Genomic DNA, 19,026 nt, shown 5'->3' with positions numbered 1-19,026 from the left:
TTGTCAACTTCTTACCAGGAAGCAATGCATTTTAAGTCCGTCACTATCTACAAAGTCTTTCTCAAGAGAACAGTGTTTTTCAGCTGAATGAACTTTATTTTCATAGTGTTTGCTATACTTTCTGTACCTGCTGTTCTTATGACTTAGCACATTATAAGATTATTTTTATTTAGTCTTCATAGATTTGGTGATAATGTTGTAATTAATTCCATGTTTTCTTATAAGTATATTCAGTTTCAAAAAACAAAAAAAAAATGGTTTCTAAAAGGTCAACAACCCAGCCAAAAGTAGGCAAAAGATATGAATAAGCAGTTAAACTAACAAACCAAAGCAAACAAACAAACAAAAGAGTGGGGTTGGAGTTGGGGCTCAGTGGTAAGCATTTCCTTAGTGTCTTTGAGGCTCTGGTTTCCATTTCCAGCACTGCAAAAAAAAAAAATTCTAAAGGTGGGAAGAGGCTCACATTTACTCGCAGGAGGAATGCAGATGTGATATGAAATGCGTTTCTCTCACCTGTCAGATTGGCAAAGATAAAACAGTGACCAGTGTGAGGAAGTAACTGTCTTCCTAACCCGCTGGCAGGAGTGTGTATTGCTGTAGCCTTCCTGGATGGAAATTTGTCAAAATTAAAAATGCACCTACCTTCACCTCACCCCAGTAAGAATGGCTATTACCAAAAAGACAAAAGATAAAAAATGCTGCCACAGAAGTAGAAAAAAAGAAAACACTTACAACTGTGGTGGGAATGTACATCAATACAGCCATTATTGAAAATGATATAGAAATTCTTCAAAAATTACAAGTAGAGCCATCATGTGATTCAGCAATCCCTCCTTGGGTATACATCCAAAGAAAATGGAATTAGTTTGTCAAAGAGCGCCATTTGCAGTAGCCAAGATGTGAAAACAAACCAGTGTCTGCTAGCTGATGAATGGATAGAGAAAATGCAGTGTATATACATACTGGAATACTATTCAGATGTGAATAATGAAATCTTACCTTTTTGAGGGGACAGTGTTGTGGGTTGAATTCAAGGCCCAGTGTTTGCTAGGCAAGCACTCCACCACTCGAATCACATTCCTGCCCTTTTTTTGCTGTTTTATTTTTTAGATAGTCTTATGCTTTTGCATGGGCCAGCCTCAGACTATGATCTTCTACTTCCAGCTCCCTCATAACTGGGATTACAGAAATTAACCACCATGCCAGGCTTTGTTGAGATGGGGTGCCAACAAAATTGTCTGTGCTGCAGTTGTCTGGGCTCACCTCCAGCTGCAGTTCTCCCATCTCTGCTTCTTATGTAGGTAGGATTACAGGTCTGAGCCACCACGCCTAGCCCTGCAACAACTATTATATTTTCTGTAAATGAATTTTCCTGTTTTGGAATTTCATCTAAAAAATGAACATATGGTCTTCTGTGACTGGTTTCCTTCTCTAATAATGTTTTGGGGGTTGATTTCATTGTATTATGACATAAAGCTTTTAAATTTAAAAATATTTTAAAAAGTCAAAGTAAAAATAACAATTTCAAAATGACTTACCCTGTTTAGGTATATTGCACAATGGTTGTGTAACCTTTGGAAACTACAGGGAAATTATTTTTTATTCATAGTTAGCAATTTGTTGAAGTTAATTGATGCACTATTCACTTTATTAGGCTTTTTGTATGTTAGGCCTTAGGATTTAATCCTTACAACGTATGCAATAGAGAACAATGGATTGTTTCTACAAAGGAACAAATTATTAGTTTTTATTATTAGTTTTTTGTGTTGACTCACACAAAGTCTAAAAAAGGTATAAAATTGTGTGCAGATGCATATTTTATGGCCAAAATTAAAATTTATGAAGTTCTTTGACATTGCTACAATACACAGTGAAGCTGTCACTCGCTGGCCAATAGCACTGTAGGATGAGCTCTACCTGTTCATGGTGATGGCCATCACCAGGTATGGCTGTCGATTACTTCTTGCATTGCTTGTGTGAATGAGGAACTGAATTCCAATATTATTTAATACTAATTAATTTAATGTAATAGTCACCTTCTACAGCGATTGGATTTATTCTCTCAAAACAATGAAGCAATTGAAAATGTGGACAAAATGTATGACACAATGGTTTGAAGCATATTCCATATGGAAGGATGGTTTCCCTGGGATAAGGGAACACATGAGCTCTATTATCACCCTAGCTTTCGCCTTGAGAGAATTCCAGGCATGAGTCAAGAGGTGCCACTCAGACAAAGCCTAGAGGACTTTCTGAGTTGAGGAAATAAAACTGGAAGAGTGGGCAGACCATGCTGGCCAGAGTTGACAGAACTGAGGCCCCGTGAGCAAAGTGCCCGCTCATTATGGATTAGGGCATGCATTTGAGGAGCCTACCTCAGGCTGAGGAAGGAACACCCTCAAAGATTAGAGGTCCCTAATTGAGTGCTTGGCATCCAAAAAAGAGCAGACCATGTTGGGAGATCTCAAAGAATTATGCGGCACTGGGTAAAGTATGTGTAAGCTTTTATCTCAGTAATGGGGAATAATTAGCCATAGATTGAGCACTACCATAGTCCCTCAACAGATTAAATTGTTCCCACGTAATTTAATTGTGATCCAGAACAAAGCTTAAGATTTATGGGAATACAAAACCGTTTAATACTCAATGCGGTGAAATTTGAAATACTTGACGTCAAGTAGAAAATGACCACTGTGCAGTAAAAGATGGGAATTTGACTTGTGATGAGAAGTCAGCCAATTAATACCAATCCAGAGCCAAGAAAGATGTTAGAATTAGCAGGCAAGGACATTAAAAAGAATTATTGTAATTAAACCCTGTATTTCAAAAAGGTTAAATTACAACATGGAAGAGAGGATAAAAATCCAAATCACACTTCTGCGTGTGAAAATTGCAGTGAATGAGATGTAAAGTTTGTGTGTATATACATTGATGGTAGATTACACATTGCAGAAAAATTAGTGAATTTCAAGATAAAACAACAGAAAGAATCTAAAATGAAACAGAGAGGAATGAGATTTTTTTTTAATAGAAAAAATTTTTAACAGAGAGATTCTGTGAGTAGTAGGATAATTGCAGATGCCTTATTGTGTAATTGGAGTTCTTGAAGGAAAAGAGAAAGGGAAGGAACATATTTGATGAAATTACAGCTGAAAAATTTTAAATTTGATGGAAACTATGACCTCATAGATCCAAGAAGCTTAAGAAAACTCTGTGCAAGAAACACGATGAAGCAGCCACTTCAAAGCACACCATAATCAAATTGTGACAGAACATTTGGGTGACTTCTCTAAACTACAGAAAGAAAATGACCCATCAACCTAGAAAAAGTATCTTTGAAAGCGAAGTGAAAAAAGTCAGATGTGTATTTTTAAGGAAAATCAATTAAAATGTAGTGGTGAATTTGTTATACACATGGACACACGTAGAGTGGATGGTAATTGTACAAAGATGGGGAAAAAGGGAAATATACTTTTTTTATAGTTCCTATACATTAAATGTTATAATATTGGAATGTTGGCAGGATCAATTTAAAAATATATACTGTGAACTCTAAAACAACCTGTAAAATAAGCCAATAAAGTAGACAGTGGAATCATAAAAAAATCCAGTTACTCCAAAAAAAGGTAGCGAGGAGGAAAAAAGAATCAAAAGATAAATAGAAAAATATATAGTAAAGTGGTAGATTTAAATCTAAACATGCCCTTAATCACATTAAATATAAATAATACAAAGATCTGAGTTAAGTGACAGAGATTTTTAGTATTTATTAAAAAAAAGACAAAAAGCAATAAACTTCAAGTATAATGACCGCAATTGGTGAAAAGTAAAAGAATATTAACACTAAGTTAATGAAATCTAGAGTTGTTATCAAATAATGAGAAAATGCCATAAACATCTTTTTGTGTGTGATGAATATGTTCATTATTTTTATTATGATGATTTTGCACATATAAACCTGTGTCAAAACTTTCAAAATTGTACGCTTTAAATACATTCAGCTTATATCAGTGATCTCTCAATAAAACTATTAAAGCATTTAGGTAGCCACAAGTGTCCATTAGTTACTGTACTGGACTGTGGAATAGTAGTACCCTGTAAGCTCCTGGAAGTCAGAACTGTATTTAAGTATCTTCTGTATGTAACAGTTTTCCCAATATTTACTTAATGTAGGATTGCAAGAAGCAGCCAGTCAGATAAGCATGGACATACCACCTACCCTCTCACGATCTCAGTTTCCTAATATCAAAAAAAAAAAAAAAAAAAAAAGCTCAGTGGTTTACTTTGAAGTTTCTTTTAGCTCTCAAAATCTATAATTTTTAAAACAAGATATTCTTCCTTATTTAACTTAAGAGTTACATTTATTTGGAAAAGTATCTTATTGAGCTCACAATGATTAATAAACTAGCATAATGAATTTTTAAAATGCTACTTAGTGTTACAGTTTGGATCTTGAATGTTCCCCAAACTTCAAGTGTTAAAGGCTTGGTTGCCAGCCTGTGGCCCTACTGGAGGTGGTGGGGTCTGCTGGGAGGTGGGGTGTGCTGTGAAGAGGATTTTGGGACCCCATCCCTTTCCTCTCTCTCTTTGCATCCTGGTTCCCATGAGGTGAGCAGTTTCCTCTATGGCATGCTCTGACCGTGAAGTACTGTGGTGCTACAAACCCAAAGCAACAGGGCCAAGCAACCATGGACTGAAGTCAAAATATATTTTCCTCTTTATTAGTGGAGTGTTTCAGGTACTTTGTTCCAGCAATGGAAGGCTGACTAACACTAGCTAAACATGAAATCCTTTCTTTAGCAGGTTTAATTAATATAATATTAAACATACTTTACAATAAGTTCCCATCTTTCTTGATAAAATCCAGAGTCCTTCCAGTGGCTCTGTTGATTTGATTCCTTGGCTTATTTATACCCCATCACCTCATTGTCTCTCTTAACAATTCTCTGCTTCCTTGACCACTTTGTATAAAACAACACTCTCCATTCTCCTATATTTCTTTTTCCTTATCCTACCTTATTTTCCTCTAAAACTCATACCGCAGAGTGACGTACTTTTTTTCCAATGCCCTCTCTCACATGACTAGAAGATAACTTTTATGAGGGTAGGGACTTTGTTTACATTGTGTGCTGTGGTACGTTTTAAATAAATGCCTGGTATATAGTAAGTGTTCCAGAAATATTTGTGGAATTAGTTCATCAATTGTACTTTAATGTTCCTTAGGTTTGTTCCCTACTTGTATGAGTTTCTTGTCTTGATTAGTTGCCATATGAAATAAATGAGCTCCATTTATTGGTGATTCAAGAGATTCCAATTACTTAAAATGATTTCTTCCCATCCCTATGTCTTGGGCTGGGTTTTTGTATCTAGATCACTTCTATGAGTAAGAAAACAAAAACAACTTGCTGAATGCCTGGCACTTTTGCAAGCATCATCTCATAGATTCTTCACTTTAATTCAAAGCAAGCTATTAGTATCAGTTTATAGATAAAGAAATTAAGCCTTTGGGAAATCATAGCAAGTACCCCAAATCAGACAGAACAAAGATTGAAACCTGTATCTGCCTTACTCCAAAGATTGGGTTTTTTAACATTTTTCCCAATTTCAAATGTATTGTTTATAAGGATAATTATCAGACAGTTATCACAGGATAGGTTTAGCGTGTTAGGATAACTTGACAACTTGAGGGAAGAAGAAGACTTTCAGTGTGTTCTTTAGTTTAGAGGGTGGAGAACATGAGGAAGATTTGTGAGGCACGTCTAAGAGAGGTTTTCTAGTGGAGTCAGCCAGGTGGACATTGATTAATGATTAATGTGGGGAAAACATGAAACATTGAACATCTGGGAAGTCTGGCATTACCCAAAGGAATAGAATGATAGTGAAAAAAAGGCCAAATTTCGTGATCTGGGTTTTGACTAGCAAATTATAGCCAGTGAAAAACTCACCTGGACTTTAATTTATAGTTGATTAATCAATAAAAATTATCCCATATGCTTTATGTTTCTAAAAGCTAATAACCTTAGTTATTTTGGATAAAATATTTTTAAATGGTAATGGAAAGAAGAGGTGGAGGAAGGGTAGAGGGAAGGAAGGAGGTTGAGAGAATAGTGGGTATGTATATATGTAGTACACTAGCTGTTATACAAATACATGTATGTGTGTTTGTTTAGTAGTAATTGATACCAGTCTTCTTTGGGCTGGTGTGCTTATTTATTCTAAGTCAATCAAGTTATATTTATAATGCTTACAGTGGGCTAAAATGGCAACCCTGTGAAGCTTGATTTATAATAGCTAACCATTATACTTTTACTCAAGTTGACTTGAAAATGTGCTGGAAATAGCAAAATATTGCTTTTCACCATTTTCATTTTTATTGTTCTTGTGGTCAGGCCTTTCCAAGCTGAAAGACTGTTCATTTCTTACTTGTCTATGATGTGAAAGCATTGACAACCCCCATGTGTACTTTACACCATTGTTGCTAACACAGGAATGTATTTACCATGTCCTTATTTGTGATGTTTTAAAACAACTTTAGTGATGTTGTCTAACTAAGCCTTTAGTCAGGACTGGAGTTCTGGATTCTTTATATATACCATCTTAGTAGGTTTTAGTATATTTTTTGGGGAAACTTCTTCAATTAGATTTATTGTACATTATTATGCTTTTTTTTTTAAAGGAGTGCTGCTTTTTTATAGCTAGTTCGTATTCCATAAAGCATGATTATATTTTTATGAGTTTTTCTCATTGATCAGAATTGGCTGTCAACTGAAATGTATTTTATATTAAAAAAATCTGGATGTCATGATGTAATAGTTAACAGGCTTTCTTTTTTGTCCCTGGCTTTGAATATATAGAAGCTACTGTACTTGTTCTGAAGTTACTTGATTCTTCAGATAGTCTAACAGACAAGTTAAAAAATTGCCTTCCCCTTTTTTGAGCCCTGTCACCTTTCTATCCAGTCTGTACAACTTGCGTGTGCATGTGTATGAGTACTATATTTGTGTGTGTGTGTGTATGCATGCACATACATATTGGGCCTTCTGTATCATTGTGTTCTGTATCCATGGATTCAGCCAACTACTGATTGAAAGTATTCAGAAAAAACTATTGGTGAGCTGTACTGAACATCTTCAGATTTTTAAAAAGTTATTTTCCCTAAATGATAGAGTATAACAAATGTTTACATAGCATTTATGTTATATTAGATATTATAAATAATCTATGATGATATTTAAATAACCTAGAGATGATTTAAAATACACAGGAGGATATAAGTTATATGCACAGACTGAGCCATTTTATATAAGAGAGTTGATCATTTATGAATTTGAATTTGGGTATCTGTGGGAATGGGGTAGTTGGGTGTGTTGGTCTTGAAAACAATCTTTCTTGGATGGATACCTAGGGACAATTTTACATATGTCATATGTGTATGTTGTAATTATAAATAATTATTACTTATTGTTGCCTTAATATAGTTTATTTGGAAGATAGAGAATGTGACACATGCATGACTAGTTTTATATATCCTTTTATTGTTTCAGGCACAAAACTCAGTAGTGGATATTTTGCTTTTTTATTTAACATAAATGATGGTATTGGTGTTCTTTTGCAAGTAATGTGTTTTCTTCTTGTTTCAGGTCCTTTTGTTCTGCATCACAGCAGCCATGTACATGTTCTTTTTCAGGTATGATCTTTTATACCTATTTACTTTAAAATATAAAATAGTATCCCTTCATAATTTGTTTTCAACCATGAAACTAAAGTATTTCCCCAAATAATTACCCCTTACAAGTGGCATGTTTTTTTCCCTCTCCAAAGTGGTTAGAGATAAATCCCTACCCCTTTGTGAGTAGAGAAAAGAGAAAAAGAAGGAAGGAGAATTTGCTTTTTTCCCTTCATACCCTTTGGGCTCATCCTGGAAAATTGAATATAAAGGGATAAATGGATTTTTGTTTTTATGAACCTGATTTTAAATATTCTGTATTCTCCTGATAAAACATTTTAAGTTTACATGAGAAAAAGTAATAGCAGGGGTCTATTCCATGTAAGTAAGCTTTCTGTGAAGGTAACTTAGCACACTACTCATCCTCTGCAGGTGTTAGGCTTGTGCACACCTCTGAGGAGTACTGTTTGCTTAGCCTGTGGGAGGAGCATGCTAGGACTGCTCAAGATATGAATGCCAATGAGGGTGTCTGTCCTCTTCAAATAACCACAGTACTATGAAAATGATTTTTGATTATGATTTTCATTTTCAGTGATATCAATTAATTCCGATTTATGCTATTCTTATTATATACATTTTAATAAATCTTTCTTGGTCTTTCTGGGTCGAGGTAGAATTTACTCACAACAAAAATGACAGAGTTTTTAAAATTAAGAATTGCACTCTGTAGACAAAGGGATTTATGGATTTTTATTAACATATGTTTTGTAGATATGTTTATATTTTTAAAATAAGAAAATTAAACCATACAAGTAATTTTAAACCATGGATTTCTCATTAGAAAAGTCAAATTATTTTGACTTTTCAAAAATGTTATATGCAAATCCAAAATGATGATGTTGCTGTGATTATTCTTTTAAAAGAGACAGCCTGGGTATTAGGACAAAATTTATAAAGAATGAAGATAAGAGAATATAGAGGATTTCTCCTCCTCTCCTTTTTTCCTCCCCATGTTCCTCCCTTACTTCTTCGCTCCCTCCCTCCCTCCTTAGTCCCCAGGACCTGATGGATGCTGGGCAGGCCCTCTACCACTGACTCACATGCACAATCTGAAAGTTTCTGATGTATTATTTTCACTGTGTTCCATCCACACTACAACACAGTGTACTACACTGGTTTACTATTATGCTATATACTAGACTGTTGTCTCTTTCTTATATTTTAGTAATTTAAGATAATTTAATAATTTAAAATAATCGTAGCAGAAATATTATTAAGACAATACTGCAAAAAATTGCATGGTTTATCTTTATATCTTTATGTCCTGTCTAGTCTGAAGATATAGCGTATACATTAGGGAAAATGCAGTCACAAAAAATTACAAAGTTAGAAACACAACTTTGGCATGCTTAGGAGGAAAGCACAGTGTAACATAAATTTTTTCCTTGTGAAAATTCCTAACAGAATAGGTAATTAAGTGAAGCAATCTGATAACATACATGCTTAATGTTTAGCATTTCTTCATCATAAGTTTTTAAGGTAACAAATTGTATGTTGAATACTCTGATAAATGCTCAATTTGTAGTATGGTTCTAGGAAATTGTGTTTTAAAAACTTCTGCCATCAACCTAGTATTTTTGGTGTAGAAAGAAAATTAGCCCTATAAATATGTGTTTTGGTGCAGAGCTATGGAACCTTTTCCTGTTTCAGTCACAAAGTCTGGGTTAAAAACAACAGTGTAAAATACTTTCCAGAAGGCTCAATTCAAGGTTAAGTGCCAAGATAAACACTTTCAATTTGTTGAGGAAAAGGGGTTGTTTTTCTCTGAAAAGAAGAACTATCACCAAATTCTTAGTGTTCTTAGTAGAAGTTAGTTTGAATAACTAAACAAAAGAGGTTTGGTGAATGGTAAAATAAAAGCATTTATAAAGTACTACAACCAAACAAAACAATGTTATATGTTTTTCTGAACTTTAGCTTAGGTTTAGAATGAACAAACAATATTGTACATAGCATTTGGCAAGTCCAGTTACATTAGAATATTTTATTCTTGAAATTAAAACATATCAATTCAGATATTTGTGGGAATATTGGTTCAATTTATTAATTGTTATTTAAATGTCATCGCATAAAATTGGATAATTAAATGTCGGATTCCTTTTACAGTAAACTCCTTTGCCAAGAGGATAAAAAAAATTATGTTTGAATAAGTCAACTTATATTTTTGTCCTCATCAATAAAGGAGAAAAAGAGAAATGAGACCCCTTTCAAAATGTACCAATCTTGCCAGGCACTGGTGGCTCATGCCCGTAATCCTAGCTACTCAGGAGGCAGAGACCAGGAGAATCACAGTTCAAAGCCAGCCTGGGCAATATAGTTCATGAGACCCTATCTTGAAAAAACCCAACAAAAAAAGAGGGCTGGTGGAGTGGCTCAAGGTATAGGCCCTGAGTTCAAACCCCATTACTGCCAAAACAAAACAAACAAAATGTATGAATTTTTTTTCATTTTTATTAGCATATATTCATTATACAGGGGGGGATTCATTGTGCCAGTTCTGAAAAGCCTGACTTTGTACATTGGTTAGGTCACCCCATCATCTTTCTCCCCTGCCACAGCCTCCTCCCTACTTCACTTAAAGTAATTACCAGAGGTTTCATTGCTCTATTTCATGTATGTATATGAAGCCACCAACCATATTCCCTCACCTTCATCTCCTCCAATTACCCTCCCTCCTCTGACCAGTACTGCCCCCAAGCTACCTGTTTTACAATCCTGTCTTTCATTTTCAATTCCAAAGTCAGTGTTCAAAGGTGTTTCTCAATGTGTCCCCGCTGTGAGGATACTTAACTATGATCAGTTCAACCCACTCTGTTACTCTCCCTTACCCCTCTCCTCCTTCCCCCATTATTCAACAGCTTTCAGTACATATCCTTATGTCCTCTACCTGCACAGATGTAATGCATTTCAATATTGCTGACTCTGTATCATTCTATTTACCCTTCCCTCCTCCCCAAATGCCATAAAGAAGAAATGTGTTCTACATATTAATTTGTATATAATCATGTTTGTTTTAGTGTATATGTTTATCTTTTGTTTCTATCTTCCATGTTTGAGAGAAAACATGTGGCTTTTGTCTTTCTGAACCTGGCTTATTTCACTTAAGATTATGGCCTCCAATTTCATCCATTTACCTTCACACCAGTTTCATTATTCCTTATGGCTGAGTAAAACTCCATTGTGCATATATACCACATTTTCTTAATCCATTCATCAGTTGTTGGGCATCTGGGTTGTTTCTGTAGCTTGGCTGTTGTGAACAGTGCTGTGCTAAATAATGGCATGCAAGTATCTCTATTGTCACCTGACTCACATTCCTTCGGGTATATGCCCAGGAGTGGTATCACTGTATCATATGGCCATTCTATTTTTAGTTTTTTAAGCAATCTCCATACTGCTTTCCATAATGGTTGTACTAATCTTCATTCCCACCAACGGTATATAATGGTTTGTGTTTTATCGCATTCTCGCTAGCATTTGTTGTGTTCTTGGTGATAGCCATTCTAACTGGAATAAGATGAAATCTTAGTGTAGTTTTGATTTGCATTTCTTTTATGGCCAGGGAAGCTGAGCACCTCTTCATGTATTTATTAGCCGTTTGTACTAATCTTTTTTGAAAGAAGGAGTTTAAGGAAGTAGTTACATAAGTGGTTATAGTGTGAATTACTTGAAAAGCAATAGTGTTTTTGGTATTGAAAGCTATGGTATACACCAAATGTATAATGATAATACTTTACTTTTGCATAGCTCTTAGTAGGTTTGTTTGTAACCCCTCACATCTGTTATCTCATACGTGGTGATTATGATTTTGTGTACATGCAAATACTGAGGACAGGCTTATGTTCAGATGGAGTCCTTGAGAGCACTTGAGAGGCTCAGATAGGAAGGGTAATGTGTGAAGAGAGCTCTAGCTGTCCTCATTTGTTCAATTACAGTATCATTATATGTGCTTCTGTCATAGCTGTACTAGGATGCTGTCACTGTCATTGTAGTCTAAGCAGAAATCATGGTTAGGGATTTGATAAAAATCCTTTAAGTATTAATTTTTAATTATGTATTTATGGGTAAAGCAGCCTATGGTCTGTCCTCCACCCCCCATACTGGTATTTGGACTTAGGGTCTTGTCCTTGCTAGGCAGGTGCTCTGCCACTTGAGCCATGGCCCCTAGCTCTTTAGTTATTTTTCAGTTAGGATCTTGTGTTTTTGCCCAGGGTTGGCTTCTGATTGCAGTCTTCCTACCTATACCTCCCATGTAGCTTGGATTATAGAATAAGCTCCTTACAGCCTAAGGGTTTTTTTCTTTTTTTTAAAAGATGGAGGATTGATCATACTTCTTGATTCAGGCTTGATAATTAGAATCTTTTCCACAGTCCTGTGGAAAAGAGAAATGAGTTTCTTTTGGCCATTAGTTTTTTCTATTTTCTTTTGAAATTCTTTCAAAGGAAAGAATTTAAAAACAAAACAAAAGACCAAGTGAAACTATAGCACTTAATCCTGCCCCATAAGGCTGGTGATGGTGGGGTGCTGGTGGTGGTGGAGAGGGTAGAGATGAAGAGGGGAAGGACGAGAGAAGGAAAACTGCAGCACTGTTAAGCATAAATTCATTGCTTTTATCTTCAACATTAGGTATGTGTGTATGAACAATATTATTGTTTTAGAGAAAGGAAGTAACTCAACATCATCCTTTTTGGTAGATTAATTTAAAATGAACAGTATCATAGAGCATATAGTAACAACTTTGAGCCCAGCCTAGTGACTACTTGTTAGAAATTCTTCCCCTGTGCCTTGTGAAGGAAACAATAAATTCAACTGTTTGTTTAAATCTGTAGATTCAAAAGCTCAAGGTTGTCATCGCAATTAATCTTTAAACTATATAATATTGATTCATAATGGATATCTTAAGTAATCGGAGCTCAGTATGGAAACAGCATTTCTAGTTAGAAACCAATGCAAGTAAAGGTGTATTGTTTATGTCCCAAGTATGGACTGAGACTCTCCCTTAGAATTGTAGGCAGGGGCAAAGGAATCAGTGAGGTGGGCAGAGTTGTAGCAAGAGGCAGTGTAAGTGTCTCATGAGAGTGAGAGACTGGCTGTTTGACTTTGGACAAATTACCTGACTCCCTGTACCTCATTTCTTCATTATGAAAATGTATAAATTAATATATGGTCCTATATATTTCAGCCTGTAAGGCTGAAGTAAAACACAGTATCTTTCAAATGTTTTTGAATGTGACCAAAAATGAGAAATATATGTTATGTTGGGCGAATATGTGATATACTTGGATATATTCTAATTTATTTATTTGCAAAGCTGCTTTGACACAAGCGTTCAGTAGTGGATGTGAAAAAAATACTGAGCTAATACACCTAGCACAGTGATTGGTACCTTAGCAAAAATAAAGTTAGAGTAGTGACTTTTGTTTTTAAACTAGGAGAAAAAGTTAATTAAAATAGTTCCAGGTATCAGGGCATTATCTCTATTATGCTATAGACATGTCTAGTAAAGTAAGGGTTACAAAATGTTTACTTGCATTAGCAGCCTAATGGTCAATGGTAGACTGCTAGACAAAATTTAAGTGGGTAAGAGAGGGCTGCACAAACAGGAGAGATAGACAAGTGGGGAATGAGAGATAGTCTAAAATATGATCCAAAATGTCAGCATATATGGATAGATCCTTATTCTTGTCTGGGAGAGATCACAATAGATGCTTAGGAGGAAATTGAATCAGTGTTTGGAAGCCTTGGGGTTCTTTCCTGTGCTTTACAGGAAAGAAGACTGATGGGTAGAAGAGGCAGAAATAGAAAAATGTGAAGCTTTTGGCTTCCTAGATATACAGTCACTTTCAGAAGGTAATTAACTTCTTACAAAACAGACACAGGCATGCGAAAGTACTGTTCCTCAGAAGATATAAGCAAATAAGTACGGCAAGTTTATTATTGGCTTCAAACCTATGAGCTTTCCAGAAATTGCAGAATTGATCCTGTGGAAAGAAGAAACAGAGATTTGAAAACTGTTGTTTTCCTTAAAACAAATGGAAGAAGTGAGAAAATACAGGTCCATAGATGTTTTAAGTTATTTCCTCTGGGAATTGGAAGCTTTTTATTAATCACATAGCTGTAATGTGACGGTTTTTTTTATTAGAGAAAGTCTGCTCATTTGATGAGTGTACTGCATCTAAGAAACTTGTGGAAAATCTGTTTTCACTTTTTGTCAGCTTTTGAGATAGTAGTGCTAAAATAAAGAAATTACTTGAAAATTTTACAAGGAGTATGTGTTTCTCATTGCTTTCAGTAGGAGATAAAGAGGAAGACTATGCAGAAGTAGTATAACTCAAATTGTAACTGCCTGAAGTAAGGACTTGATGGTACACAATCATATCAAAAGCAACCAGTTGCCTTTCAAAAACTTACTGCAGTGTTATTTTCAATATTAGCATTCAAGGTCTTTTTCTAAATGTGACTATTTTGTTACTTTCAAAGCTTCTTTCATCTCAAATTTTTCATGCACGAACTGTTCTCCATGGCTGTGACAATTTAGAACAGATAGTCCCATAAGAAAATAAAGTTTTTTAATAGCATTTATGTTTCTAAGCCTACCTTTAAAAGTTATTTGACCTATCAATGAATCTATAAACTATACTTGAAGTATGAGTGTGCCGTACATAATAATAGAAAGAAATATTTATGACAATGTTTCCTTAGGAAAATAGGTTAATGTCTGATGTACTGGAACTGAAGCAAAAGTACTGGGAACTACCCTTTCCTGAGCCATTCTTCAGAGACTCATATTTGGAGCAAGAGGTCAAAGCATAAGGAATGGGAAGTGAGGCGACAGATGAACACAATTGGAGCTCTGAGGAAGAGAATGATTGGAAACTCAAGCCAGCCATACCAATACAACCCATGACAGAATAATCCTGCAAACTGGGGAGCTAGGAATTTGGGATTATGGTTTAAAGTGAGAGTTTTCCTTTTAATTTTTGTTTTGCTGTCTTCTCCACCGCTTCATTGCCCTGATGCCATTCTGACTAGTGGTATATTGGGGCAGCACTGCAAGTGGGACTGGAGGAGAAGGGGTATGGAATAGATGGGTGCTACAGGTCAAAGAGGGGGAGGAGAAATGACAAGAAAGGGAATGTGTTGGCTCTGAATATGCAGATCTGCAAGCTTTTGCTGTTCTTCTCTCTATTGCAAGCCTTGCTCTCAACTAGTTGTTAGTCTATCTATTGAAAGCCAGTTAAAGTCTACAAAGATTAAAGTGGATGAAGAATGGAGTCATGCAGGCTATCCTGTTTCCTCCATGATCCAGATTTCTCCAGGCATTATACTGTATTGTATTCTATCATAACTCAACAACTAAAGCAGCAGGTGACTCTTAAAAGTATGTGCAAGCACTGTTTCATCATCTTTTTGTAGAAAAACAGCTGCCATGCATTTGACTGTCTTTCCCTGCAGCTGACTGTTTCATTTCCTGCCTATAGGGGAGAGAGTGAAGTCCTTGGAGAGGTAGGTTATGAGGAAACAATTCTTTGAAGCAGTGGGGTAAGAGGAGGACTACCCTGTGCTTAGCTAGAGTAACCCTTCATATTAAGAGGACACACATTCATATTGTGTGTGTTTTCAGTGTGTTAATAAGACCCTATTTTCTCAGAATTTGCTTGTTATCATCTGCTTGGTAAATTACAAAACTGGAAAGGACTTTTCAACCTTCTAGTGAATTGCATTAGTGTATTTCATACAATTTTATTGCAAAAATTGACCTAAGACTTGCTTGTTATCCCATGATATAGGTTACTTACTGTCTCCATGTACACTTCCTTTATCTTTTTAATTTAATTAATTTTTTTTTGGTGGTACTCAGGTTTATACTTAGGACTTATACCTTGAGCCACTCCACCAACCCTTTTTTTGTGATGGGTTTTTTTTAAAGATAGGTTCTCACAAACTATTTACCCAAGCTGGCTTCGAACCATGATCCTCCTGGTCTCTGCCTCCTGAGTAGCTAGGATTGCAGGCTTGAGCCTCCGGCACCTGGCAACTTCCTTTATCTTAATAAAGGAAACTCTTTTAATAGGGAACTTTTAAAATGAAGTCTGAAATTACAAATGACTTTGAATTAAATTGAATTTAATATTTGCTATTAGTGCAGATACCATTTCATGGGTAAGTATTAATAGAGGGTCTTTTTTATTAACTAACATAAAGGATTCCAGCAATACCAACTTACACATCTATATAGCTTAGTAATGATTACAAGTTGTTCCCTCTCATTTAGGTTTTAGTTATAAATCTGTTTTTAAAAATATGAGGTTAAAATCATTTGTAATATGATTTACAAATTACGCATGTCAAAGTTAGAAGCTGTTTGTCTATAAGATGATGAAGTACTTGCACATGCTTTTAAGAATCACCTCTTGATTTAATCAAATTGTGACATACATGGTATAATATGATGCCTAGAGGGATTATTAAATTTGAGAACTTATGATGAATATAAAACGATTTGTTGAGATTGATATAACTTACTCTATAAAGAGACATGATATCCTGTGTAATAAACTAGATAGCCAGAGGTTTATAAAGCATTTTAGGGAGCAAATGGCCTCAAGATTATATTAATATTTCATACAAAAAATCTTTTGTTCATTGGAGAAAAATGAGCAAATACTGCAAAACAATAATAATGATAAACATCCACAGTCTCTTCTGCAGAGATAAAAAAAACCTACCACCTTTTTGTATATCCTTTTAGGCCATCTGCTGTATTTGTCTCTCCTACTTGCCTTCCCTAATCCTCTTTCCCTTCCTTCCTTGCTTCTTTCTTTCCTCCTCCTTCACTTTTTTGTCTCTTCTTTCTCATAAATTTGCATGTTTTTTCCTCAGTTTCTCAAATAAGATTATACCATATGTAAGGAAATATAGGCCCCAAAATGACTACGTGGAGAGGAGTGATCTGGCCAAGAGATCCTTTATTGCTGGGTGGGAGAGGGAGAGAGCAGAGACAGCCGAGGGAGAGAGCAGAGAGAGCCAAGAGAGAGAACCAGGAAGGGCAAGGGCTTAAATACCCCTCAGTGGGACTCAGCATGATCTGATTGGTTAGGATCTTATGGTTCATGCTGATTGGAGGTTGGGGGCAGAAGGAGGATTCAAGCTAGACTTGAGGCAGGACCGTGACTCTGGAAAACAGAAGCTTAAGGGTGCAGTAAGAACCGAAACCTATCAGTGCCATTATTGCCAACATTCCTCCCTTTTTTTTGTTAAGGAAGGGGGGCGTTGTGTTCGCTCTGGCTTTTTCGAGCTGGCAAGGGGCGGCGTAGGGGAAGGGAGGGTTAGTTGGCAAAAAATGTTGGGGTGGTGAGCCTCATGGCGCCAATAGGTTTCAGTTCTTACCCCTCAGTGGGACTCAGCATGATCTGGTTGGTTAGGATCTTATGGTTCATGCTGATTGGAGGTTAGGGCAAAAGGAGGATTCAAGCTGGACTTGAGGCAGGACTGTGACCCTGGGAGGCAGGACCGTGACCCTGGAAAACAGAAGCTTAAGGGTGCAGGAAGAACCGAAACCTATCAGTGCCATTATTGCCAACATTCCTCCCTTTTTTGTTTGTTAAGGAAGAGGGGCATTGTGTTCGCTCTGGCTTCTTCGAGCTGGCAAGGGGCGGCGTAGGGGAAGGGAAGGGTTAGTTGGCAAACAATGTTGGGGTGGTGAGCCTCACGATGGCATACACCCAGGCTCCAAAAATGAAGATTTCCTCTTCCCTGAAGTTGATGAAGGTCCCTTGTAGCCATAGGTCATAAAGCCAATCCTCTGACCTCCGCATGGTGGGTATCAGCCAACTATCCTGGCGTTTTGGAGAGGTTGGTATCCCTGGAGGTACAACTGGTTAAATTTTTGGTTAGCAATAGCAGACATGTAGTATGATACAAGGGAGGAAGCTTAAGAATAGGAGAGCAAGAACATAGGCATTAGGATGGGCACTGGCCAGGAGAACCACTGTGAAATGTTGTTCCCTAGACAATTTCAAGAGTTCTCCAAATCCCTTCTCCATTTTCTAATTGTTTCTTGAGAGGTGCCGCCATTGGGGAACCCATTGAGCTTGACAGCAGTGGGTGTCATGAGAATGACCAGATGAGGGCAGGTCCATCGAAGTCCCAATGGAGAGGGTAGAAGATCCTTTTGGAGAACAAGATGCCCTGGTTTAACAGAAATTGTTATAGGGTGGGACAGGATCTGGTCTGCATGCTCTCTGAGAAGTTCCCTGAGAAGGCAGGTAGTCAGCCAGAGGAGCAGAGTCTGTTCGAGGCAAGTTTTTCTAAGAGAAAGGGGTGGCCATACATTATCTAAGACCCAAATAGGAATATTAGGAGGAGCATAAAAAGGTGTCTGTTCAGGGACTGCATACCTAGGGATCTAAATTCTGCAAAATCCTGTAACTGCCAGGAAAGCTGTAAGCTATCTTATGGTATGGGGGTTGGGAAACAGAAGATTGGGTTGATGCATTTAAGACTCAGGGAGTGAGTCTGTCCCTTTAAGGCCACACCTAGGTAGATGACCTGTGGGAGGCAGGGGCCGTCAGGATTTAAATGTAACACTCTTGGATAAAAGAAAACTTTAGCTCATTATTTTATATAAATTGACACTTTTAACCTTTTAAATGTTTGTACCATATTTAGATAAAGTATAACAAAACACTGTTACAAGGTAGTCATTTAAGACACATAGGCAAATATATAAATGAACTCTGATTTAGTAGTACTTAAAAGCTTGACAAGATCAGCAGAAAACACAAATAATTTCTTTGATAAAATCTTTCTCTGTAATGGTTTTTTGTAGATGTTACTCAGAGCAGAACAATATTAAGATAACCTTGTTGTTTTATAGACATAGAGGATTTTAGTTTCACATGACCCTAAAACTCTTTTAGGCAACTCTTAGATTATATTCAACTTTAACTTTATCACACACTGAAGTTTCTCATTATGCACCTTTAAAACTTACTTAGATCTTTATATAACATACTAAACCCTTTGATGGCTTGTTTTGATCCCTCCTATTTGAAACAATCTTTAGGATAAAACCTTTTTTTAAAAATCTCTTCTCATCCAAAAAAAAAAATTCGTTTTTCCTTTAACTTCTCAAAAAATACATTTATTATCTATCTATATCCTTTCCAGTTGTTTACTTTGTAACTTGTATTTTAAAATTAACTTTTATAAGAATTTTAAATTTATTGTAGGGGCTGGAGCAACTAATTAGTAGCCCTTGTTGTTTTAAGGAATTTATGATAGGCATAAGGCCTTAT

General features: G+C 36.1%; 1 protein-coding gene across 9 annotated transcripts in view; it reads left to right on the top strand.

The window, feature by feature from the left end:
• Tmem135 (transmembrane protein 135) overlaps positions 1-19,026 on the top strand; it is a 228,762-nt gene that overhangs the window by 142,880 nt on the left and 66,856 nt on the right. For all 9 annotated transcript variants that reach the window (XM_074081564.1, XM_020177322.2, XM_020177321.2 and 6 more), the window contains one exon: positions 7,641-7,687. In XM_074081564.1, the coding sequence (XP_073937665.1) occupies positions 7,641-7,687 (47 nt within the window). The remainder of the gene's footprint in view (positions 1-7,640; positions 7,688-19,026) is intronic.

Source organism: Castor canadensis, chromosome 1, assembly GCF_047511655.1.
Source record: "Castor canadensis chromosome 1, mCasCan1.hap1v2, whole genome shotgun sequence".
NCBI lineage: Eukaryota > Metazoa > Chordata > Mammalia > Rodentia > Castoridae > Castor > Castor canadensis.
This window is presented reverse-complemented; position numbering and strand designations above follow the sequence as displayed.